Source organism: Styela clava, chromosome 9 (assembly GCF_964204865.1).
Source record: "Styela clava chromosome 9, kaStyClav1.hap1.2, whole genome shotgun sequence".
Taxonomy (NCBI): domain Eukaryota; kingdom Metazoa; phylum Chordata; class Ascidiacea; order Stolidobranchia; family Styelidae; genus Styela; species Styela clava.
Window position 1 is genome coordinate 7,440,583 of NC_135258.1, and position 27,735 is coordinate 7,468,317.

At 33.5% G+C, this 27,735-nt stretch overlaps 1 protein-coding gene and 1 long non-coding RNA gene across 3 annotated transcripts in view; both read left to right on the forward strand.

Annotated features, from left to right (window-relative positions):
* LOC120339223 (uncharacterized) overlaps positions 1-27,735 on the forward strand; it is a 43,391-nt gene that overhangs the window by 2,361 nt on the left and 13,295 nt on the right. The window contains exons 1-2 of one of the 2 annotated variants that reach the window (XM_039407309.2): positions 20,581-20,741; positions 27,012-27,488. In XM_039407309.2, the coding sequence (XP_039263243.2) occupies positions 27,030-27,488 (459 nt within the window). In that variant the 5' untranslated portion in view covers positions 20,581-20,741; positions 27,012-27,029. Of the gene's footprint in view, positions 1-20,580; positions 20,742-27,011; positions 27,489-27,735 lie in introns of those variants that run through there. The other variant, XM_078116150.1, reaches the window with a different exon arrangement.
* Positions 3,254-4,762, forward strand: LOC144427262 (uncharacterized). Its single transcript, XR_013477827.1, has 4 exons — positions 3,254-3,640; positions 4,045-4,179; positions 4,310-4,431; positions 4,619-4,762. It is a non-coding gene; the product is annotated as an uncharacterized LOC144427262 (long non-coding RNA).

Genomic DNA, 27,735 nt, shown 5'->3' on the forward strand with positions numbered 1-27,735 from the left:
TGATATTTTTGTTTATTAAATTTTGTTGTTGGTATTCCTTTTTCACCCGAAGTATGTGGTGTATTGATTGCCCATGACTTCAATATTATGTGTGCGTTTTTTTTATTATCTTGAGTTAGTAAGTATGTTTTATTTCGCTGAGGTAATCATTTAATAAAAGGAAGAGTACTGGCGGGGCGATCACTACTACTTCTTACGCTGACTCACATTACAACATCTACTTATTACGCGTTTCACCTTTCCTTGTTATATCTCAATTATCGCTGTGTTATCTGATTTCAAATGACCATATTACCCGCTAAAACCCTTAATGATTACGAGTTCCATCACGAAAAGTGACTTAATGTTGTAATAAAACCTGCGTAGCGCCTTTCGTCAAAAATGTCGGCTTTCACGAAGATGAATCGCGACAGAAAGACGAATAAATTTCTCTCCTTGTGTTTTTGGAATTGGTCTTTTTGTTTATTAAAAAATTTCATTCTTGTTGTTTACAATTTATGATGCATGAAATGCACTCAATGTAAAGTGAAAATACGATGTTTAAAATATCAGTCGTGCGTGATTTCTTTGCAATTTATTGTTTTAATATAGTTCATTATAAATTTTGGTAGCCGGGACATTCATTTTTTCGAGAACCATACATCAGTTTGAAACTTTCGATTGGTATCTTTCGATAATAATAACAAGTTATAATGAAAACATATCACGTCCACATTAATAAAAAAAGGCACCAGTGTTTATGACATGTATATATTGCTTGAAATTACTCAAACTGTCAATTGGAAACTACTTTATAAGTCGCAGAGATTGGCTCACACAAAGGATGGAGGAGATGAGTTCATTTGTTGTATAGAATGCAGCAAGTTTCTTTTGCATTCAAGTATTCTATCACGTTGTTGAAGTATTGTTGAGTGCGCATTAACAACAATCGTGATAAGTCTACAACAGTTCGGGTACCATCTTCAAATGTCTTTACCGTTGGTCGTGTTCTGATTCACAATCCCTACTTGTATTAATTCGATTGAAAATAATTCAACATTTAAGTTTGGTATTTTAATTAATAATTTAAATAGTGTATTATTATGAATTTTGACCACACGAACCTTTGTGTGACAGTGATATTGTGAGCACATTGCTTCCAAAACACGTTTTAAATGGCGACTGTGGGTCATATATTTAATTTTTGGCGTTGTTTAGATTTATAAAGGCCTACTTGAGAATTTTTCTTTTTTGCAGATGTAATTCTTTTTACTCTTTTGCAAATGTATTTTTTTTACTCTTTTACAAATATTTTTTTTTTCACTATTTTGCGGATGTAATTCTTTTTTGTTATGTTGCAAATTTTTAGTTTTTCGCAAATGTATCAACCCATAATTTCAATATTCAGTCATTATTTATAATCTGATAGCGCTTGTGCAACACCGCTTTCTCTTTCTCCGCGTTATTTTGTTGATTCCAGAACTCTATCTATTACTATTTTGCGGATGTAATTATCTTCTTACTATTTTACTCTTTGGCACATGTACCAACCCATAACTTCACTAATCGGTCATTATTTGTAATCTGATATCGCCAGCCGCCAGCAACTTTTCAAATATCGCTTCCTCTGCGTGATTTTTTTAATCCAAAGTCTATTTTGTTGATTCCAGAACTTTATCTCGTAAAGAAATCTAAACATACAAGTGAACTAACATAACCTTAGCTTTTTAGATCTAAAACATGTTTATTGTTGTTGTTTTTGCACTCCACATTTAAATGTATAATACGGTGTTTTTAATGTTCAAGAAATACCAAGTTGAACTTGACGACCTATAGGCTATCGCCATAATACACGAGAATGTGGAAATGGTCCAGATTTATATCTTTTTCTTTACAAATACATTTATTAAGACTCACTCACATAAACTTACAGTACTCGAGATGTCAACAGATTTACGAATGGTGAATTTCGTAGCTTTCCCTACTGAAGGCGATTGAAAGCAAAAGTTCAACAAACTTGTGATTATTCGCTTATAATCAAGGTAATACCATCTAACATATAGCGGAGATAATAATGGAAAGTTAACCACAGTACGTGGTACTAGCGATGGTGATATCTTCTTGAAGGAAATGTGATCCATAAGACTTCGGTCAACATAGTCTGGGCATGAAGGCATTTGGGCTGGATTCGAGATATGTCGTCCTGATCCGTAAAGTAAAAAAAGTACTCGAATAAGGCGAGTCTACTACTAGTACTATAGGCACTAATTTTTCCGTACGATCACCATAAGATTACAGGATCCAATATGCTGAGGCAACGCTATGTTACTATAGTAAAGCAATATGCATTAAGATATTCTAAATAATAAATTGGGTGTTTTAAATATTAACAGTTTTGTGTTTTAAGTGTTTTATTTTTATCTTTGGCCGACTTTCGATTTTTTTTTATTCGCAAATGAACAAACGATACTCTTTTGAATTTGAAAATAGTCTAATACGAAGTAATAATTTTCTTCGGATGAATGCCATGGGGTAATTTAGAATCCAAGCTTGCTAATGCAGTAAGTACTACTTACTTACTGTAGTAGGGTGAATGTAACAATATGCATTAGGTAAGCTTTTGCCTGATTTACGTTAGAAGGTCAACGTGACATTTTGAAAAAATTATTTATTATATTTAATGTCACAGATTTCATTCAAGTCTATTTTCGTTTTTGTATATTTCATGTTATTACAAAACAACACTCTAAGAAATGTTCGGTAAATTTTACCGTCATTTTAGGGGTAAAAAATTAAAAAATGAGGTCGGTAAACTGATTCACCGACAAATGTCGGTAATAATCACCGACATTGGAGGCGTGGCGTTAGTCAATGTTGCGCGCGCACATTGGTTAAGGATAGCAGCCTATCAGAAGCTATATTTCAAACGCGTAATTAATCACGCGCGTTTTTTTTTGTTGCTTCACTCCTTAATTTGTCCGTTTGATTTGACATTTGATGAATTCCAGACTTTTGGACTTCGATATTTGGTCGGCCGACAGTTATATCTTGGTCGCTTTTGTTATTACTGCAGTACTGCGTTGGCAGTATTTCTGTAAGGCAATGCATCTTAGATTCAATAATGTCAGTGTAGGTGTCGTGTTGTTTAATGCTGGTTATTAATGTATTGTTCAGTGTGATTATAGCAGTATGGGACAGTCGGGAAGTAGGGTAAGATCTACCGTACCAATAAATATATATATATTTGAATACATACTGGCTATAACAGTACAGCAGTATACGGTACTGGTATAAGGTTGGTTGGACTAGCTTACATCAGTAAATCCGCAGATCCATGTTACGCCTGGCGATATTTAACACAGCCAGAGCTTGATTCGTATTTCCGAATCTGAATTTTTATTGTCAGTAGACTGGCAAATGTTAAAATGGCAATACAATATCTGAATATGCCCTCTTCACAGCTCTAGACTTTGAAATGTTAGCATCTAATTACTGAATCAAGATAAACCGTCAAATTATCAACAGCTTTATGACGATCGCAAACTCGGACTACGTGCAGGCTGGACTACAGGAAACACATGAACAGGCAGACAGGGGAGGGGGTGACGTTGCTCTACACCCAGAAACCGTGGCTTGAAGAATATGGCATTAAAATAAACAGGTATCAATTAATTATATACTCATATAATTACATACTGATTCAGTGATTGAAAATCATCTACAGCTGTACAGACAGACAGATTTCAGGATTTGTATTTAAATATGATATTTTAAATTATTGATTCTAGGACTAATTCAGAACAGTTTCATTTTAAAAAGAGCAATTTTAGGCAATTCACATTTATCTGACATAAAAACACTAGATTTCCTTTTAACTTATGACACTATGAATAGAAAATTTATCAAAACAATATTTATCTATCTTATTCTGTATATTTACCAGAACCAATTCTGTAAATATAGTTGAATTTCTCTTTTGAATAAGACCGAATTTGAACATAGTCTATTACATATAATGAAGTTGGGGAATGAATACATTTCTTTTTAACAGTGTTTTCTCTTTAGAAACTGAAGAATCTGATTATGCAGGCATGAACAAATTGTCTGCCCCAACCCTGAACTGTGAAAAATTCAATGTCTAAGGCTTCATAATATTTGAGATTCTTACTAACATGTTATTTCAAGGAAGAAGTATTTGAGGTTAGTTATAATGTTAATTTTAAATTGTTAGAAGAGAACCTTTCTCATCTGCTCTGACAATAAAATATTAGGAGTGTAATTTTTATCATTTAGGGACTTTTAATTTTATTCCATTTAAATACTATTTCAGGTACCTCTTCCATCTGATCTACAAAGTTTGGTAATACTGGAAAAGTCTGTATCGATTGATTGCCCACAGATTTTTGTCCCTGAACTCCAAGAGGAAAAGAAAATATGAAAGTTTATAGAAAGGTGGGATAGGTGAAAGATGTAATGAATGCTAGTACATGCAATTAAATAATTTCAGTTATTTCCACCTTGCAAAAGAATTTGATTGATTGATTGAATACTACAAAATGTTAAATCTTATTCGAAAATTAAGTAATATTTTTAAATTTTGGAGTTGTTTGGGTAAAACTCTTTGTACATTCCATTTCAGATAACTTGAAGATATGGAGAATAAAATACCACGAGTTCGTATAAGCAGATGGATAATGCAATACAATCAGCATGGGCAACACTAACCCGGAAAGACTCCCCCTCTGCCATAGAATATTCTCTCACAGAGGCTGTCTATAGAGACTTGTTTAAAGTGACTATGTGAACGGATACCCTGCGAGCATAAACTTCTTCAACAAGAAGTTTCTGTCTACCTCGCATTTCTAACTTTTCACTATACAATTTCTCATTTTTCCAAGTTTTATAATTCATTTCACGTTCACTTTTATTTTTTGAATAAACCTTGTTTCATAGAATAATAGTCTGTGATTTTTACTGATCATGTCCTGTAAAATGTAATGCCAGGATATTTACGGTAATTTTTACCGGGTTCTGAATGTAAATTCACCGAATTTGTAATGTAAATTCACAGGCTAGCGTCGGTAAATATTACTACGCATTGTCGGTGGAAATTACCGTAAAGAAATTGTAAGGATTACTAGGGAAATCCTGTAAAATTTACAGGTGATCAACAGCGATTTTACCGAAAAATCTTGTGATATTTACCTTAAAATCGCATTAAAATTTCACAACTACATTCCAGTAATATGTAATGCCAGGCGATTGCCGGTAAATATTTCTTAGAGTGAAGTTGATTTTTGTTTTTTGCGCTTTACATTATTTAATTATTCATTTCAACTCGTTTAACCCAGTTTCTTTCCAAATATCTTAGCTACAACGTCATTGGTGAAAATCCTTTAGAATTATAGATTCTGACATCAAAGTAATTGTAGGAGCGACAAAAACATTAATTATCCACTAATACCAATTGTAAGCTACGTGAAGATATAACACAACTGAATGAAGTGAAACTTAAAATTCAGAGAAACAATTTATGGTTGAATGTAATCTGTTAAGTGGTCGGTTTTATTGACAATTACCTGCGGTTTCCAGCGTGCGCTATCTGCGTATTCAATACGTAAATATCCTTGAGGGTATCTGAGACTAATTAGTCAAAGTTGATCATATCTCGCTTTGATATTGCATAGTATACCAAGCACGGCTACGCCTGAGATTTAATGACGTTCAAGCGTGTGCACGCTGCACAAAATTACGAAAATATGAGAAGATTAATTAGCCATAGTTGCTATAACCTGGTTTGAAGATGCATGAACTATACCACGTAGCGCTTAGTGTACGACTTGGCTTAAGCTTGTTTTTGTTGTTGACGTCGTTGTTACCCCCTTACGTATAAACCATGAGTAGCATGTTTTTGCATATACGTGGAAATATTGTTTTGAGTACTTGAACAATGGTGATTTGCTGAACAGAGTACGCCAAAAAATATCTTGATGAGGACTTTATCGCAATGCGCAGTAAATCGAAAACAGTGGCAAAATAGTTTCGCCTGTGGTCTGCGCTGAGTGAGAAGATTGTTGCTGAATATGTCAAAAGATGAACCTAATAAATCTGCTAGCCACTCAAATTTCATTGTATTAAAATATTCTAACTCCCAATGTCGCTGTTTTCTGAGTAGACAACTTATTTCACGTTTCATAAATAATTTCCAGAAATGTTTCAAGTATCAAAACCAAGGTAATATCCGCGGACCAAAATGAAGCGAAAAGGTATCTATTTAAATAACAATATCTCAATGTGGTGTAAATCGAAAATTGTGGCAAAGAAGTTTCGCTTGTAATTCGCACAAAGTCTACTTGAACCTAAGTTGTAGAGTATATTTACGATGATTGAAATTATTGTTTAGTTTTCACCATTAGAATGAGTGATTTCAAGTGCTACGATGATGCTAACATGTAATTTTTTTTTAAGTTTTTCGTTTGGCAGCAAGTGTTCAACAGTGTTGAAAAATGTCCGTTGTGTGGTCTTGGATTCATCTTCGAGACCAATGTATTTAATAACAGCCTTAAAAAATAACAAAAATAAAACGATAAAAGTTAATAAAGAAGGCTTTCCATTGACAGTGGTAGTGTAGAACTACGCTTCCTTCGGCCACACAGAAGTGTATGATTAAAAACAAAACAAAATTAAAAAAGACATATTGGTAAAGATTATAATAACAATTGAATATGATTAAAAACAAAAGCGAATTACAATTATTGAACTTCAAATGAACCTATTCAGATAATGGCCTACTAAAATGATTTGCGGAAAAGGGTAAGTTCCGGTCATAACATACAAATAGCTCCGAGCACTATTCCCAACTCTCGAGCGCATTTTCGGAAATGCAAAAAGTAGTTCGTGTTGGGTTAGGTATTGTTTCATCATTGCCATGAACGAACTGACGCATTTTGAGGCTATTTGTGGGTTGTTCTTCCAGATAAATAATACTTATGACGTAAACCGATTCTAGAGAACAATATAAACGGAAATGCATTATGTTCTGACGGTTACTGGCGCTCGACTTTTTCCGAAGTATGAATAAATATAGATACCAGGGTGCCTTGTGACAGAAAATACATTAGATTTGGTATAAATACAATATTAGTAGTTGAATAATGAAAATGTCAGGGGCATCAAAGCTGCTCCAGTGTACGTAAAATATTTTCTAACATTTTTTTCCTGTAATTGACAAGCATTAAAATAAACGTACCTTGCTTGCATACCTAGTGGGATCTATTAGAGTCATAAATCACTGATACTTCGAATCAAATGCGAGATGCACGTTTAAGCGTAAGGTGCAATATAAATTTATAAATAACATTACATTTAACTCCTGTGGTAAATATAGTAAACAGGTGACAAGATAATAAACGAAACCTCATCACGACAGATTCGCGCCCACGTAAATGGAACGTTCAAGATATAGGATGTGTCTAATTATATCTACCGTGTTATAACGACATAACGAGGCAATTAACGATTATTTTGTGACATATGACCTACTGATATACTTTCAAAAACTAGCTATTTCACTGTATGATATGTGTAAAGAACTAAAGCTGTGTATTACAACAATCTTTAGTTTGAAACACGCAAGTATTGATCAGGTCGAGGGTGGACCATACTCTTTACTTCCCTTTACCAATAGATCGTCTCGATTGATTCCTCACAAAATTCGGGTAATAAAGGTGCATATTTTTTACAGTTTTTGATCAAGGTCGAATCAAGTATTGAACTAATGAACTCTCATTTTGGTTATCCATTTACACATATTCGAGTAAGGGCTGTCGATGGGGGCACGTGGGAGGCCTGGGCCCTTCCGTGTTTCGGGGTCGCCAATGAACAATTTTAGACATACCCTTTTTATATGATTGTATGTCGTGTTAGTCATACTTGAATAGTATATTGCACACTTAGAAATATATTCAGGTAAAAGGTTTCTTTGAATGTCAATACAGATGTTTTTGCTCTTTATACTCATTCTTACTATGCATTCACGAATGATTTGATCATGTAAAAGAACTTTCTGGATGAAGAATTGGTGATTATTATACAAAGGAAGAATTATTTTCGATCAGTCTTATACTTTGGTATAGTTCTAGCGATTGGAGATAGCTTATTTAGCTCCGTATTTGCCTGTTGTAGTAATACATTCATCATTCATTTAGAAAAGTAAAGAATGTTTTAGATTTAGAATACGAATTCGTGATGTTCAGAGAAGAATTAATTTTTATCATTAGTAAACGATAGAGGAATTTTAAATAGCAGAAAAAAGTCTGTTGGTTTGAAGGAACTAACAACACGTCTTTTTTCTATTTCAAATCGGCTCTTGCATTCAAAATAGTCAATTCATGCATACGGAGTTGTTTCTCAATGCCCCTTTTTCTTGCCGTGATAGTAAACAGTATTTAAGACAAGTTCTGAGCATTCGTATATTCAATGCATAGATGGTGATCTAAGCGTTATCTTAATATAGTAAAAACTTGTTGAATTTAATGAGGTGTTTTAGAACGAACAAAATACTTTGCCTTATTCATTTTACCATTACACTAAAATGTGTTAAGGATTTAGTTTTTCCTTCTGTATTCCGGAATAAAGATGACTCCTTATCAATACAGTTAGTGATATTCTTTTGAATTAAATGTCACAGAAGATAAATTTGCGATGATCTAATCATTTTTTGAAGAAATTGTACAATTTAAAGATGATTTGTACCTAAGATGTCAGTTAACGGTTCAAATAACTCGATACCGTTAACCACCTAGAATCGGTTACCCCAATAGCCATTCCCAGCCCTAAAAGATAGACAAAGCATTTACGACAATTAAATAATACATATAGTTTCGTGATTAAATTTCTAAGTTTGTCTGAAAACTTTAACTGGCTGGTGCCAATCGCGGGATAGCAATAACCTCTTTTCTCCCCAATTATTAAATATTCAAGCTTGCAGATGGGTTTAATTATTTGTATTAGTGCTAGCGCCAAGCACAACTGCCAGTAATATTCTACATTGCATAGGATAGGATATGATTTACATATTTATTCCGGGGATAGGCAAGACGGTTCAGCCATATGGCGAACCACGCCTCTCGTCCGTCCATCTCGGATATTGGATTATTAGCCAGTTATTTGTTTCCGGACGCATGGGCTTGAGTGGCAGCTGTAATGATCTCCAACAGTCAATGAATGGCTATTTCAATTTTCGAAGATTTCGGCGACGTACGTGCGTCCTTGTAAGATTGCGATTATGTCAAGAGTTTTCGGTCCAAAGAATCTTCCGAATCCAATTAAACCTAATCTAATTAATCCAGACTACTTAACATAATTAATAAATCGACCGCGAATCGTAATAAAGAAATTAATAAAACTTTGATATCTTCAAAAAGCGTTAGTACTGGCGCCAAGAGTAGTAAATTAGAACTTGTTAGTAATGGTAAAAACGTTTAACAAGATGAGTCACGGTAATGGAGTTTACAAGCAAGTGGGTGAAGCATTGATTAGAGAAGTTGAAGTATATGATCAAACGGAATGCAGATAGTAAGAACTCGTAGCTGATCATCGACGAATTATGAATACGAATGGCATAGTTGCGAAGTTGCTTGTTCATGTATGAAAACGTTTGAAAATACAGCATAGCAAAGACGCCGGTAGACACCGCGGATGTTACTTGTCTGAAATCTGGAGTAACTAAAATTAAATACACGAAGACAACGTCTTACGTTGCTGCATGGTTCGAATACGAAGTTCTTTTATTCTGTAATGTTTCTATGTTGAATAACAGGTACGTCATGGAATCGTGTATAGCATTGTGTTACTGACCTAGTGTTCATATTACGTACACACTGGTTTAACCATTCTATCTCCCTCTTTGTTATTTTTCAGTTTCTCGTGGAACTTCATTCAATATTTCCAATCTCGACATAGTCTACTTATAATGAGCGCTCACTTTTACAGTCTTAACAAACTTTGGATAGGTTTGAAACGATAATTTTTTTTTAAAATCGTTTATGATTTGATATCCCGCATCTAAGAGAAGAATTATAATTTTCCCACTTCAATGTAAAACGTTTTTTGATATCAGAAGCCTTACTTTATGCACATTAGTTTATTGGGACCAAATCGTGACAGAAAACGGCCAATTGATTAAATTGGTTTCGAAGATTGGGAAATTGGTTTAATTTATTGCTGAAACTTTATTAATAGTCTGTGTTATGAGGTTTTTTTGTTTATGTTAAGACATTTTATATTTACGGAGCGTAGTTACCATGTACAGCTATCTCATACTTGGAAGTGTGCAGAAAAAATAATTATGACTGTTGCTAATAATCGAAATTCACATGTATCAGGATATTTTTAATAACGAAAAACTCTTGTATGCATTATTGAAACAACTGTCACTGATTGGACACAAAGTGTTCACATGCATCGTTTTTATAATTTTTTCTTGTTGTTATTGGGGGGGGGGGGGGGTGGTTGTTGCTGGGAAAAATAATTTTTTTGCAATTAATGGAACAGTTTTACATTCTCAGTACATTAGGGTGGAAGAGGTCGACTCAATATTCTATACAAAATTGTTCTTTCCTCTTTTAATGAAAGAAAATTTTTTCGATCTTTTCAGTAAACCTGGTGCTCAGCTGAACAGCCTTATCGTATTATTTTCTTTCGCAATTAATGCAACAGTCGATTTTAAATTTTCAGTACTTCAAGGTAGAAAAAATCTACCCCTAAATTCCGTAATTTTTTTAATACTCTTGACCGCCTCCGTCATGATTGCCCGTCGATCTTTTCGGCAAACTCGGTGCTCAGTTGAACAGTGAAGGCCTTGTCGTAAGGTAGCGAAGCAAGACCTTTTTGTTCATATATTTAGGCATTACAATCTTGTTATTAAAATGCCCCGCAATATTTGAGCGTACGTTCCCTTACTTATTCTCCGTATGCACTTAAACAGAAGTGCCAATTGGGTCTGCAATTTGATTGCATGGCCAACTTTACTCATTCTATACGTGTTTAATTTCTTTTCCAACCGACTATTTATAATCCAATTATAAAATATAATCGTAATTTACAAACAAGATATATTGAAATTGAATATTAAAATAATAAGGAAATCTAGCAAATGATTAAAAATAGAATGAGTTAAATAACCTATAGTTATTTTCAATACTCAGTTGATATTTGGGTAATGTTATGTATACGCAAAGTGTAGCAATCAAATTTTAAACCTATATTTACGCAACATTTCTAAGAAAATGTGTATTCAAATATGGCTGTCTAATGTCCAATGGTGATTAAGTTTGGCATCAAATACTTGTTTTATTTGGCGAGATATTTTATTGTAAAGTTTTATTATTTAGAAAAACGTGTGAACAAATGTTATTTTTACGTTTTAATTGATTGTGATCGTTGAGGATGACATTGTTTTTTTATTACTTTGACTTTATTTTATTATGGCTTTAATATTTTTTTTGTATTACGGGCTAATATAACAGATAACAGAAAATAAAAAAGGTATAGTAAAAAAATATCCTATCAATTAATAAAAATATCATATGTAGCTGTCGCTGTTCTTTAAATTTGGGCCAAACAGGGAAGTTATCAGATTTTACTGATGCAAAAGTAACTGAAGAAAATAACTTATACTTGGTGCGCATAAATATTTTTAAGTCATTATACGACGTAGTGTGTACAGTACCAGAGTTCAATATAGAATAAATAAATTATTTAATTAGTGTCCGATACTTTAAATAAAATTTTGCCTATGGTATGTTTGGTTTAATTTGACAAAGCAAATCTTGGTGATTCTGGTAAAACTCTGCTCTAATTATTCTTAGCACGGCTTTATTCGGAACATTAATTTTGATCTTAGGTGGTTAAATAATCAAATCGCACCTCGTGATTAATTATAGCTTCAAAGCAAATCTTAATGATATTAGGCCAGGTTAATATATTACGCATTGCGTGAGTAGAAGGACGTTATTTTTATCGTGCGTGACATTTCAATCCATTTGCATTTGATCGATCGATTTCACATTCTACGCAATAACCGGAAATGATATTAGCAATATTTAAAATTAAATTTACCTACAGTTGACCAATCGTTTTTCACAATATCGAAAGCAGCGCTTTTTTCTACATAATAACTTTTTTTTAGTCTTCCTTGCGTCTTGGATAACTAGGACTATGTTTAAAACCGAATGCAAATTCAGAGCTCGGCACACTTTGACCGACCATTTTTCGATTTCGACAGCAGTGTTTTTCTACTTCCTAACTTTATTTCAGATTGGCTATCCATAGCTGTGTTCAAAACCGAAATCAAATCCAGCGCTCATCAAAAATTGGAAGAAGTATTTAATCCTGGGGTTAATGGCACCAATCTTCATCTAAATTTTTGATTTTGTTATGAAAATTTGTGAAACGGGTCGTAACCGACATATTAAAAAATTCGGATATTCCCCTGATTCTCCCAATCAATTCGCAATCTGATTCATCATAATTCATCCGTATATTGTTTCCGCTTGCCCTCATATTTTATGACCTGACCAAATTAGCGTCAATATTTATAACTTTAAATTATTATTATACAGAATAATCATTCCACTTTTCCTAATTACAACTTATCATATTTTATTAAATATCTGCAATTCTCCCTATACAGTCGTGATACCGATTCAATATTAAACAATAGGACAATAAAAATCACCCTAAAATTTGTCTATAAGTTTAGCACGGTCAGTTCATCGGGTTTATATTACAATGGTGGTACTCTGTAGTGTATAACTAGCTTTTGTCAAACACGGCCCGTGAAAGAACTTTGTCTCGTCGGTCAGTAACTAATAATGGTCATACTTGAACAAAACAGTTATTTCCATGTGATGTTCGGTGCCTTTTAAACTTCCATAAGAACACAATACTTGGTAGGAAATTCGTTACTCCCGTAGTGTGTGTACCAGGTTAGGGTTAGGCCATTATTTCATTCCGATTTTCCATATTTTAGTTCTAATACAAGTTCGGGGACTGTCTGTGTTAGCCAAGTGAATATATTCCCTGCTCATGGGTTTTACGTTTCAGTCCCTTTACGCAACTTGATGTAAAGTAGGCGAACAAAATTAGTTACCACCATATTGGTACACACTTCTGGAGCGCCGGAAATTCAGCTAATGATGTTTACAAAATGGAGGATCTTCTTCGCTTTCAGTAAATACCTTATTAAATTATTCAATTTCACCAAATCACCCAATTTTCATTTGAAGACACTTTAAGTGTTACGCTGACGTTTTTTCAACGTGTTTGCGATCTTTTTCTCAGTAAAGACGTTCGTAATTCACTCACATTTTATATCTTAGTGACGTCTTTATATCGTGTTTTACCTTATTTTACGTTGAATGGTCGATTTGATTTAGAAAACTAAGACTATAAACTAACTTTCCATGAGAAGATGATACTATGTTCTTTTAATGACCCCTGGTGTTCCTGGGTCATTTTGACACCCTTCTATAATTTTTTTAATATTTCACCAACCAAAAATGCCAAAGACATCATTAATGTGTCCCTAAAAAGATTATTTTCGTCGCTTTCCACTAAAACGCGCCCACATTACGTAGCGTAAATGCGTCCGACCATATGCCAGTAAGAAGAGAGAAATTTCAAAAAATTTCGAGAAAAAGTTTCTCACTTTTAACGCTGTGGTCGACACGTGATTGATATGCGAGAGAAAGAGTTCTCTTTTAGAAGAGCTATACGTCACCTTCAAGATAAAACAAGACTGGGATTTGTAAGTGAAGTGATATTCGTTTTATCGAAGAGCATTTGATCGCGTGCTGTCTGGTATCTTTGTTTGTTTATTATGAGCCGAAGAACGTTGCTCGCGCGTTCAAAATACTTCGTTTTCAACTTACAATAGATTATTTGGTTATTTTTAAGCTTTGAAATACTCATACAAATAAAATTGACCTTGTTGCAAAATAAAAATTATACATAAAAAAAATATGATGACATCACCGTAATTAAGAACACTCGGATCAAGCATGGGTAATTTAAACTCAAACATTTTGAGTTTTGAAATCGGTTTTGTTCACATGCAGACCACTATGAAATACTATTGACCCCCCAAAATACATTTAATTTAGCCATAAACCCAAATTATGACACAGATCAGCCATTTATGACCGGGCCGAAACCCTAGGGTTAACGTTATATATCGAAGCAAGTTATTGGTACGTCATATAAGACATGATATATGCATTGTTTAGAATTCGTCTGTTTGAAACAAAGTTTGCACGAGCATATCCCATTTGTCGAGCTTGTTGTATGAAAAAAGCTCGGCATACGAATACGTTTATGGGGTGGAGTTGTGTGTATATGCTGATAACAATCCTGCAATATCATCATGACTCGCCGGTTAATATCTAGAAATGACTTTCATACATGTGACATTGAGACTAGACGAAAGGACAACTAAATGCATGATAATATTCACGTAACTTTTATGATTGCGCCATTCCCAGCCATAGGGAAGTAACATGCGACTTCCTGCAACGTCAGCGATCAGAGGTGATCCCGGTGATTCCCGCTGGAAACGGAGCAGTTAGAAATTAACGAAAATTCCATATATATATTAGACCTTAAGAACTCAGACCGGAATTGGAAACGTCCCATAAAAGTGAAATAGAATTCCAAGAACGAATAAAACGTGCGGAATTTTGTGCGTGAGGACTATTAAATATCACGTTTTAACGTCAGAAAAGAGCGTCGCTGCCAAACCGGAAGTGACGTGCCATTTATTGAACTGTTTTGGTTTCATTTAAATCTAATTTTTGCGTACTATAATATGTTATTTCTACGCATAGAAAACAAATTTTGTTGCAAATTTAACGATTTCGGGAATTCATTCGCATTAATATGCATCGATATAAATAACGAGATGAATTTCAAGAGCCCGATACACAAATTTACAGAAACCGCATTGCATACCCACCCTAAATATTTTCCTATATGACTGATCAACGTTTACTTCGACGTAACTGGAGAATTTTCGATTACTTGTCGTCTAAATAAATGCAATTAATTAAAAATCTATACTTCTAAATATAAAGATGGGTATACAGTTTCAATTGTCATTAGAATGACATCCTGCATACACGACTATTGGTCTTTCATTTTAAGCGGGGCTCAAATAGTGAAATGGGAAAACTTGTTAATTAAGGGGCATTCAATCTGTTTAGTTGAAAGGAATGTAACTTATAATCGTTTGATATATATATTTACAAAAACCACTTAGCAAAAACTTTATATGTAATGTTGAATGGAATTGAATTTATGGAATTTTTTTGTGTATTACAGCCACAGTTTGCTGACCACTGTCCTAAAGCATCTTAACCCGTATCCCTGACAATGTATAAATTTAGAGCATATTATCAACACATATAAAAAAAAAAGTGTTCTATATTTAGTAATTCAGTTTTAAGGAGCGAAAATGCAATGCCGCAATTTCAGTATGTCTAAAACGAATCATTTAGGAAAGGTAAATGATTATTATCTACGGTGGTGTTTTGTTATCTCTCCGCGCAGTTAATGAAAACCTGCGGACAACGTCGGAGATTGAATAACTAAAGAATGACTGACAGACAATCAAACATTGTCTATCACAATGCGCGAAAATTTGCATAAAACTGAAACCGGATATTTTATGACGTAACAAATAACACGATAAAATCCACTATAGCGTCACAATTAAAAATTCTTTAACAAAAAAGATGGATTGATAAGATGTGAAATCGATATTTTTTTCTTGCGATTATTAAAACGTGACAATAAAAACGGATGTTGTGATGCAACAAAAGCACACCGATCAACAAATTAACATCAGACGATAGAATCCTCGAGGGATTGTTCGGATACAGAACCTTGTGCGTCTGAATGCAACAACTTTTTATATAAAAAGATGAGGATACCCGTGTACATTGACTGTCGTTTTATTTCTAAATAACGTTGAAGTGCCGCAATCGATAAACAAGTCGACAATATATTAAAAAAAATTCACGCTTCATTTCAGCTTTGGTGAAAACAAACGCAAGCGCGGGTATCGTTGCTATAACATAAATCCTGGCAAATGTATTCAATTAATTGCCCTGATATAAGATTAACAGTCTTGAAATTTTCGCATTTTAAGAGAGGTAGTATTTTAGGCTATACCGTGAATTGTAAGTAATAGATTTGTAGGCTTTCGATATCGAATCAGATACAAAATTTTTTTGGTAAAGCATGACTGTATTGCAAACAAAAGATTATGGATTTAAATACTGATTAGATCAATGGTTACACAATTAACGTGAATTTATATTCAATTTATTCTCAGGACAGGCAATGAATGGAATTTTTAGTAATATGTAGATTGTAGTGGAAATGTAGTAGATTTGTAAGTTATAAATATATGAATTTTGTGATGAAAAATGATGATGATAAAGATAATAGATTTCGAAATCAAATACTGATTAGATCAACGGTTATAAAACTTCATTCAGAGTGTATAGCTCTCGTGTAGCTATTTGTCCTTGTTTACATAGAAAAATGGAATGTGACATATTAGAATACAAAGTAATAGGATTTAAAAACGCGGGATAAACGAAAAATGGTCTACCTGAGTACTATGGGTGCTCCCGAAGTATGCGAACCAAGATGGCGGACATCGGAACGTAACATGGGTAACAGGTTAGGGTTAGGCGATAATTTTTTTCCAATTTTCCTTATTTTAGTCCTATTATCAGTTCGAAGACTAGCCAAGAGCCTCCCGTAGTATTTATACCTAAAATTATGGCCTAACCCTAACCTAGTACACATAGTACATTCCGATGTCCGCCATCTTGGTTCGCATACTTCCGGAGCCCCGTACTATGGGTATTCAGATAATAGATTTCGGTTTTAAATATTGGTTAGATCAACGGCCATCACCCCATTCAGATAGCATACAGCAAACTTGCCCATAGCCTTGTTTAGAGGAAGGATGAATAATTTAATTACAGATTAGTATTATTTAAAAACCCACGAACAAACGAAGATCAGCCAGTGAAATTATACTTTTTAATAAAATTCAGGAATGGACCAGCACGTACTACTACCTCACTAATTTACATAATCAACTTGACATTTTCTTAACCGAGACAGTCGACCACGACAATGTTCACAAAACAAATTGGGCGTTCCATAGTGTGACACATCATTATTAATTTAAGCAACATACTTCTTTTGGAAAAAAAAAGAAAAATGCCAAGAATTTTTTTTATATAACTCATATGCTATTTTTATGAGTTTAATTTGTACCGACTTCGAGACTTTATTTCTCATTAATGGGATGATATTTTATCACTGTTTGAAATCTGTGTGATTTATTTAGTTCGCTAAATATTGAAACGTTACAGAATTAAAATTTATATTTAAGCTACAATTCAAGTCGACAAAAATCCTGAATTTTTCAACCAATATTAAAAGATTAACGATAAATGACACCGCAAACTTTACTTCCAAGTTTACTAATGTAAACAGTTTTATTCAGAATCAAAAATGTGGCAACAGTCATGCTTGGGATAGCGACTAATGACTTTGCATTCCTACGATTGAATTTTTTGGTTATGATTCATATAAACGAAAGAACAAATAATAACAATAGATTAAGATAAGAATCAAGCGATCACTATTTTAAAATCCATCAGACATTTTTATTAGATTCGTCTGTATAGTGGTCAAAATCACCGCCGCTCAGTAAGGGTGTTGTTAATTGTTATATTCCAGTATTTATCTTTGTATTTAAATATTGTTACTGGTATCCTTAGTCACAGAATTAAATTGGATATTGAGAATTATATAATTTTGAGAGTCCATGTTTAGCTTTTCCATTTGTTACTTGAGAAACTGGTATGAACTTTACAAACTGTGATGGTAGCCAGTAGCAAAAATGAAAACGAATTACTCTACTAATTTATATCACAGATAATGCTTCCCTTTTATCATTGGTTTCAATAAATCGTCAATAAAATATTAACTCCAAACTTCCAACAAATGTAATTTGAAAATCCGAAGACTAATTTATGTCATTGATACATAATTTCACTCTTTTTTACTCTGCGCGAAAGAACGAAGATCTACGCATTTTTTTATATATTCAGAGTGCCGCGGAAGGCGTGGTTTTAATCACGTGACCACGGGTGTACGTGAAAATTGGTCGATTGAGAAATAAGTTTGAAACGTCGATGGCACGATTGATCGATGTAATTGGATTGGTGGTTATTGATGCAAGCTTTTTTTTCGAATTTTAGTGTAATTCAAAATTGTCTTATCGCAATCTCAACCTGAATAGTATTCCTGTATATACGTTTTCATAACTGAGATCTTGTGACCATGCTAACAATGATCATTTTATTCCAAATGAGTTCGTCTAAAAATAATAACAAAGCTGAATCGCCATCCGACCTTGCATTATCAAATTCGTTCCACCGCGGTTTTCCGGGACAGGCAGTCGTTGCCAAGGCAGGTTCACAATGTTTTGGACATTGTCAGGTAGTTGCTAAGGATGGTCAATCACGAACTGAAATCCGTGACAAGATTTTAATTATTAAAATACATAAATAGATTTTTCATACTTCATAATATGTGAAGATAGAAAATTAAGTCTCATAATACATGTATTGTAGTCTGGTACGATGCGGATACTCGGTAGCTGAAACTGATTTCTGTGGTAGAAACGGTTTCCTAGTCTTGTCGAAGTTTCGGGACATCGTGGGTCATCCACTTGGTGTCGCACCACGTGTATTCCCTTGAACTTCTGTTAGTTTGGAATGCGTTTTATTACAGTATTGTTGTTATATATTATTAGAATGACGAAAAAGATAGTTATGGTTCAGAGCTGCAGTAATTCCACATTTCAGAATCCAAAGTAGGCATTCGCACGTTCATGTCAGAACTTGAACAAGATTTGGACGAGCAGATCGTCGCAGTCCAAACACTGATTGAATTACTCGAAATTCGAATCATTTTCGTATCATTTTTTCAAGTGTCTGGTAGACCTGTCGCACAAATAATTAGTTTTTGCTAATTGTGTTGGAGATAATGATAAAAAAATGGGAGCGGCTCGGAAGTTAAAATTTTTGCAAAATCAGTGAAGATACCAAAAAGATTGTTATTTAGCGGTAAACTCAAATGACATTTTACATTTATATTAAACGACAAAAAATGCATGAAAAGGTTACAGACAAGTGGTCATTTGTAGATGGCGATGCACAAGTTTTTATGCTATGTTACGAAACTTCATACATAAATTAAACAATGAAAACGTCGTAAATTAATAGAGCTAGCTCAATTGTTAAAAATTTACCAACACATGCATGTTAGAATGTTGAAACACAATCAGGTAGTCCCAAATTGAAAAAGTTACTGGGAAGCAAATATATTTTGATAAAATACTGGTGATACAGCTGTGATCCTTAGGCATTCAATGAATTTTATTATTATTTAACCTAATAAGGACTTAGAAAAAATAGGCAGTGATTTATTAAAAAAATAAATATCTAAATACAGTTCGTTTATTTATTGGAAGTATTAGTAATTGTATGAATTATTCTCCTTCAAGTGTTTTTATGATTTCAGTCTACTTCTGGACATTGCTTACTCCGGTCATTTGAAAATAAATAAACAATGATAATAAGTATTTATCTCGAGTTTATATTTAAAAAATATTTGACATTTCATCTATCAACAAAACGGCATCCAGACTTTGCGTCGCCTGATTGATTGTACCAATGAATGTTTATTAGCGCCGTTCAAGGTATTTTTTTGTGTCAAATATGAATTTATTGGAAAATGACCCAAAATCGTTCGCTGTATAAGACCTTACTTTTCAAAAATTTTATAAGTGTGTTACCGTAGGGTTGTTACTGTGCTACATTCACAACATCGTTGTGAACTGCTTGTCTGATGAAGTCTGACTTTGGTCAGGCGAAATGGTACTCCCGAAGTATGTGAACCAAGATGGACCGGGTTAGGATTAGGCCATAATTTCAGGTACAAATATTACGGGAGTTACTTGGCTAGTCCCCGAACTCGTAATAGAACTAAAATAAGGAAAATTGGAATAAAACTATAGCCTAACCCTAACCTGGTACACATACTACGTTCCGGTGTCCGCCATCTTGGTTCACATACTTTGAGAGTACCTAAATTTGTGTTAGTGTACAGCCGGACTCTTGAATTGCATAGTATGGTCATGGTCATTCCTGTTACAGCATCCTTGCATTATACGCATACGATTCCACTGACGCAACGACTTTGAGGAAGGATTGGGAGTTAGTCTCGCGGAACATCTACTGATATAGTTAGTTTAGTTTTATCATTGAAATAACATTCGATTTTAAAAAATTGATTTTTATCTAAAATCCATTCTACAGTATCATAAATAGTTTACAAAACAATATACATAACCAGTCATACAACTCTCAAAATTTTTTGAAATCGACGTTTTTTATTTTGATTTTAGTACTTGGGTGAACTTAAATACTTATGTTTTTTCACAGTATTTTAAATAGTTTACAGTACGATGTATATAACCAACTATATAACTCTCAACATTTGACAAAGACGATTCTTCATCTTGAAGAGGAAAAGGCATTCTTACGACTGGATTACATATAATCTACGAGCAGTTATCGACGATATCGGATCACACTGATTTTCATCAGGTACATATTTGTGGTGCGATAAAATCAAGGAATCGTGATCTTCGTTCTCCTAATCGTGTTCAATTGGTCTATCATTTGTAACTATAGGAAAGATAGAAAGTGATCTTGTGAAATGAGAATACTCTCCGTAACGTACAGACTTCACAAAAGTACGTAGCTTGCACTGGATTGATAAAAAGTATGTCCTAACGGAAATCGTGTTCAGGCTTTAAAGTTAGTTTTCAAACGATGAAACGCTGAATTACAGAATTTTTTTGTTATATAGATTATTCATAATATCGTTAGATTTGCGCACTAGTAGAAATAATCAGACTTCTCAAAAGTACTCGATTGACACGGGTTGATGAAGATCTTAACGAAAATCTCGTTAAAATATGGCGTTAAATGGGATTTTAAATGATAAAACGTTATTTTACAGAGTATATATATATAATGATGTTTGTAGAAAATGGGTAATCCAGAACATCTTCAGAATGAGGGCAGTTTAGAAAGTAATAGTTGATACATTATTATATTTTATTGCAGAAATGTTGGACTATCATATTTATACTTTGATTAGTTTTTATGAAATGATAAAAACATCAGGTTTTTGCGTCAAGTAGTTAAGTAGTTTGAAAATTATTAAGTCAATATTATAGGATAGTTTATGCGCTTCTATTCAAAAACGAAAAATTCATACATTAAAAAAGAAACTTCTTCTAGCGTTTCAATTTGAATCTTTGATTCAAACGTCAATTCTGAGTGAAACCAAGTAATATAAAACTCTTCAATTCGTGCTATAGAATAGTTATTATTGTGAACTTCCCATGTAAAACGAAAATGCATACATCGAAAGAAATTTGAATTTGTAATTATTTATTTTTACTGTTGACGGTTTTTTTTTTGCTGCAATTTTAAGGAAATAAATATAAAAAGCTCGTAAATTTCCATGCGTTTGACATAAATAAGACGAAAACATAATTATTATTCAAAAAATTTGCCATGTCATTTATGACGTTTGAGAGAAATAATTATTTTAAACAAGTCAAGTGATAAAATACTTAATAATTCCGATTAGGGATACTAATCACTTTACCGCTACATTCAAATTGACGTACTTCTCGGAAGCTCAATGGTGACGAATTACCTCAAAATTGCTCAGATCAAAACGATGGCAAAAAATATCAGAAAAAATCACAGAAAATTATAATCATGTTATTCAAGATTGTGTCTATGGTAAGATGGTTCCAAAAACTTTGACGTAAATCTCAGGGACGTAATTGAAATTACCAAAATTTATTTGTAATTGTACAAATGAAGTAAATATGAAATATATATTCCATTAGCATAGAAGACATACATATGTACCTTTTCGGCTCTATCGTGTTTGAGTAAGTTATCTTAGCTTGAACACTTTTAGAAATATAAATTTCCCTTAAACTATTGCAAAATGCCATTTCACTTTTTATGTTTTTTCATATTTGTGACGTTTAGTCGTCTGATACCTAGACATGACACGCATAAATACCTCGATTTTAAACACACCTGCGTCACTCTGCAACGTTTTGTCTGGTTTAGAATCACAAAAACATAACGAACACCTGTATAAGTCCCTTATTTTCTCCAAATTTTCCCCTATTTTCAACTTTCGCTCCATGTACAAGAAATGAACGTGAAAGTGAGCCGTGAAATAACGTAAAAGAAATTTTTTTCCCGCAATATGCCATATGCATTGACGAGGAGCGAATACGTTAGGCAGCCATTGTTATTAAGCTTATATCCGCGTTTTGGCGTGACCTTTGACATTTTGTCCTTTCACGGTTTTGTCTAGCCGTCTACTATAGGTATGTCAAATTTAACTGATATGATCAAAACACTAAACTAACTTCCTCAACACCGATTCGACGATTGATGTCCAGGCATCGTTCATTTTTTATAAATTTATCAAGCTAGACGAGGCTTCCAAGAAATTGAATAAATTAAATTTTTTTCTTTAAATAGGAAATTTTCAAAAATAATTTAAATTTAATAAAATTCTTTTATACGAAAAAAGAATAAATAAAGTAATGTAATGGAAGCGATGGCAATCGCTTTATCGAGATTCCCAAAGTAGAATACTCTGTAATAAATGAAATAAATTATCCGTTGCAATTAACAAAGTATGTAGAAATTAATAGTCGTTCATTATTTTATGATTATTCATCTTCGAAAATGGAGAAAATATTCGGCAAATTTGAAAGACTGTTATTTAAATATTTAAGACATTAAAAATGGGCATTCCCAAAAAATCATTTAGTGAAAAAACCCGTATGGTATTTTTCGTTCTTTATATATTTTGCAACTGTTATTTTCTCGTTGATAACAAAACCAAATCAGCCTTAAGTAAGGACTGCGTTTTCTACATTTTTGAGTAATAAAGTAACTCTATGTAACAACATATACGTCGGCCATTTTGTAAACAACCAAATCGAGGAATCGGAGTTGCAAGTGGAGTCACTTGCTCATCTCAACGACGATTAAATTTATTTATATACACACTGTTGATAATACTTCCAACCTCAAATCCCTAGTTAAAGAAGATATACTTGTATCGATGACGTCCGAGTGACCACTGTGTGGCTGTTTTGGCACGCAATAACAACAAAGTAAAAAAAACTCCGAAGAAGTCTTGATCGCAAAAATGGTGTGTGTAAACAAAATAAATGCAGACTCTGTGTACATGTCAAATATATTCTGAACACCAATACTTAGAAGAAGTCGTTGCAAAGCGCGTCACATGCCTATATCTAAAGTGAACACAAAACAAAATCGGCCAAAGTTCTTGTTTTTAACTATTTATCGACAAAAAGACCCTGGCGACGAGATCTTGATAAAAAGTTTCCCAGCTCGTTTATTGCGCTCCGTTGCAATCTATCTTCACTCAAATAAGGGCCAGTTTTTGCCGTGTATTTTTCCGGAGATTTACCAAGACCGTTTTCTATGTTAAAATGCGTGACATAAACTTTGAACCGAAAGATATCAAATAGCAAAAACAAATAATAAAATGCCCAAGGCTACGCACAAGGATATTGAAACGCACATCAGGATTAACATCGTTGCATACGCTGCATTTTTCACCTCCGCGGCGAGAACTTTTCAGTGTCTATTCTTGATTTTTCATTTGACTAAGGCCAGATAATGAACTCGGTAAGAACATAGTTGAGTGTAGGCAGCATGAATGCGCACTTTCTGAATCCAAGGTTAGAATTAGGCGAATTGAAATATGTCAATTTGTTTAAGAGAATTAATGTTAGGGGCAAAGTTATAGTTTAGTCGTTATAAAATGAAGTTGTTGGTATCGTAAATTATCCATGATCGGATTATCTGGATAGACTGTAGAAAAATCGATATCGAGAACGGCCATAGAAAAAAGCGAACATATGGAATTGATACTATATTTTAGAATTGTAGTTTAGGTTTTATACATTACAGGTTTGGTTATTTTGCTATCGTAAATTATATATTTAATATATTTAAAATGGGTATTTTGTATTGAAAATCAGCTTATAGAAAAGTTTTAAAAATAAAAAGTTTGAATATAGTTAGAATATTTTGTTGTTTGGGCACAATGAGACTACGTAGTATGTGTACCAGGTTAGGGTCTTGCTATAATTTTATTCTGATTTTCCTTATTTTAGTCCTATTACGAGTTTGGGGACTGTTTGTGTTAGCTGAGTGAATATGTCCCATAGGCTTCCGTCTCTTTACACAACTTGATGTAAAATAGGCGAACGAAATTAGGTACCTACATATTGGTACGCACACTTCTGGAGCGCCAATCCGTGCCATCAGGTCGTTTCATCATGAATATAATCGAGATCGTTACGTTACCGTATTCAATGCGGGGATTTTGGAACGATTTCATTGCGTGGTGTTTCGAGGCCAAGTCGTTGAGTTGAATAATAATTATATCGATCGTTTTACGCATGTCACTCAATGAATGTAATTAGGTGAAATGAGAGAAAAAAAGCTTCGAATAAAATCCCGGAAATCAGAGATTTACTTGTTCATTTCAATTAAGGTTCTCGCGAATTTAACGATACAATGTTTCTCAGTTAGATTGGTTAAGATATTATTCAGCAATATGGCGTAGAAATGAGTAATACCTGTATTACACAGATGCAACTACCTCGCCTTTATAAAGTAGGTATTCAAGCAGGCATATTCTAGATTAAATCTGTTACGTTATAATTATTGTGTTTACGCGCGTAGTTGTTCTTTCTTCATTTTTATTCGCGTTTTATTACAACTCGAGATAGACAGACGACGTTAATAAAATTGATCGTTCATAAACATATTGACCAGTCATATATCATTTAAATTGTGTTTATATCCCAAATCTTTAGATATATAAGATAAAGGTGATAAGGATGGAACATCGTCATGAGATCAATTTGATATAAGTTGAGATCAAGTGATAAATCATTTTGAGCTTTCAACTTTCAATGCCATAGCCGAGCTACAGTGACTAGCACGCTGTATTACAGTTATTTCAAAGAAGGCTGTTATGTTTACGTGTCTTACAAAATAATGTCAACAACTGACAGATAATTTTCTTCGAATGTATGACTCGTCAGAGAAAGGAGCAATGATTATGACAGACTTTTGGATGGTTTATCATCGTGATTTAATACAGAAAATAGCTTCCGTTTGAAATTACAACCAATCATTGTGCAAGGACGAGAAAGTTGGTGAAATAATAATAATGAGCAGTTAGTTGAAGACTTATGTCTGTGATATAATTGTATCTAATCATAAGCGAGTCAGTGTCGGGGTGTATGGCGACAGGGTGACACGCGCGCGATATTTAGAACGCCGATGCTGGCAGTAAAACTTTGATTGGTGCAATAATTTGATCGTTACTGTGAACGTATCGCAGTAATACTTATTTGATGCCACCAGTTGAAGTTATATATATGTTTGCACATTTTGATGATGTTTAGTAAATATTAGGTAGGTATATTAGCTGACTGGAGATATATTAATATATATGTATATATAGATATATGAAGAGAATTTGCCAAACTTTGTCAGACATCAGCTGTAATTGAGTATCGCTTTATATTTTTTGATGAGTGGTGAGGTATATTTATTGAGTATATGTGATTCATTTATGTAGTAAACGGATTCATTTATGTAGTAAACGGATTTGTTGTGCAAGTCGACAGTGTGTACAATATAAGGCCTCGCAAATACTTTTTTTCTCCATTTTCTGGACCTTCGAAAAACGTGAAATCGCGTCGACATTTTTGTTGTGAGTCAATAAACATCTTCAATATATTCCGTAAATGGGTTTTTGTCTAAATCAAGACATGATTCGTAGATATTGATCAAGCCTTAGGTAATGTCTGAGTCGTAAAATCGTCTTAAGCAGTGAGGGAGAAAAGTTAACTTGTCTTAAAAATAAGTTATTTTTATAGCTGTTAATAAAATACAAAAATCCTATCTAGCGAAAAAAAAACACCCAAACAAAATACAACTGTTTTTTTTTTAATTAAAAATATAAACTTTATCCACCTATATTTTTATCTTTATCGCGTTACTTTTTTAGTGATAAATCAGGCGCGAAAGCTGTCAGTTATCAAAAAATCTTTCATTCGAAGTTGATATCTCCGAAAAGAGAAAAAATGTTGACAGGCCGAGCAATTTACTGTAGTATTAAAAAGCCATTTGATCGTGAATCGTCGTGTGATTAGGGTGGTCTGCACGCGAGTTAGGTTCGTATCATTCCCACGACGTGAGAGGGATTATTACGAATTATTCGTTGGAAGTTCGTAGCTTGATAAAAATCGATGTTGGATCTTCGAATGCCGATAATAATAAAAACTTTGATACGAATATATTAATTTAATATTCAGATAAAATCGATTGAATTACGAGAATATTACATTAAGATTTGTGCTTTTTCCGGCAAGATTTATTCGTCACGCGACATGTCTATTATAGTTTATCATCCATATAAACGATACAATGTTTTGCCAGGATTATAGTGCAATATCTTGACCGATCTCTGATATACAATGCAGATAAAATGATTTCAGGATATTTCGGTTGTACTACGGCATTGTGTGGATAATTTATGTTGCAAATTGTTAAAATGAAAACGCGAATTTTGAGTGTTATCACGATTGTTATTTTATTTACGAAAGTTTAATATTTGCATTGTATTTTTTTATTATTTAATAATGTAATTTCGCTAGAGAGCTTCATGACAAAATATTGCAGCTTGTTATTATTGCTTTGCTTTTCCAGAAAATAGTCTACAAACCAATGGTCCGGTCAAAAAATAATACATCAGGACGGTCGTTAGGATTGACTTCACAACGAAACATGACAACTCCAAATACACAAATGGACAATTCCAAACAAAAAGAACGCACAGCCGTACCTCAAACGTATGGAAAAAACTATGTAACGGATTTAACTTTACCTCAAAAATGTAGATGCGAACTGAAAAATACATCAACCCAAAAAAGACTAAACATTTGTCAAAAACGACAAAATTCGCACGGAAGATTCACACACAGTTCAATGATGGCATCTTCAGTGTCTATCACCAAAAATCTTTTTATTGTATTAGTACTCGTGACGTCATTATTGCCATGTTACGTCACATCAGTACCACTCGACTTCAATGACATAGATGAGTCTGAATCAGAATCAAGAGGAGAAATAGAAGAACGACCAACAACTGCTTATACACTAGAAGATGTGAAACTTTCAGCAAAGGTTTGTGTTATATGTACTCTTATGAAAAAACATAAAATATGTCATCTACTGCTTGGTCGAATCGCTGCCAGGCTTTGTCCTAACTTAATTCGGCGGTTCAAGCCTGAACGGCGAATGTTGGCATTTTAAAAAATTCATTTGCAAGAAATAAATGCTTCTTAAATTGATTTTCTAATCAAATTTTGAGGCGATATTTTCCAAGTATTCCAATAAAAAGTTGAGGGAGTTTAGAAATCAAAAAGATACT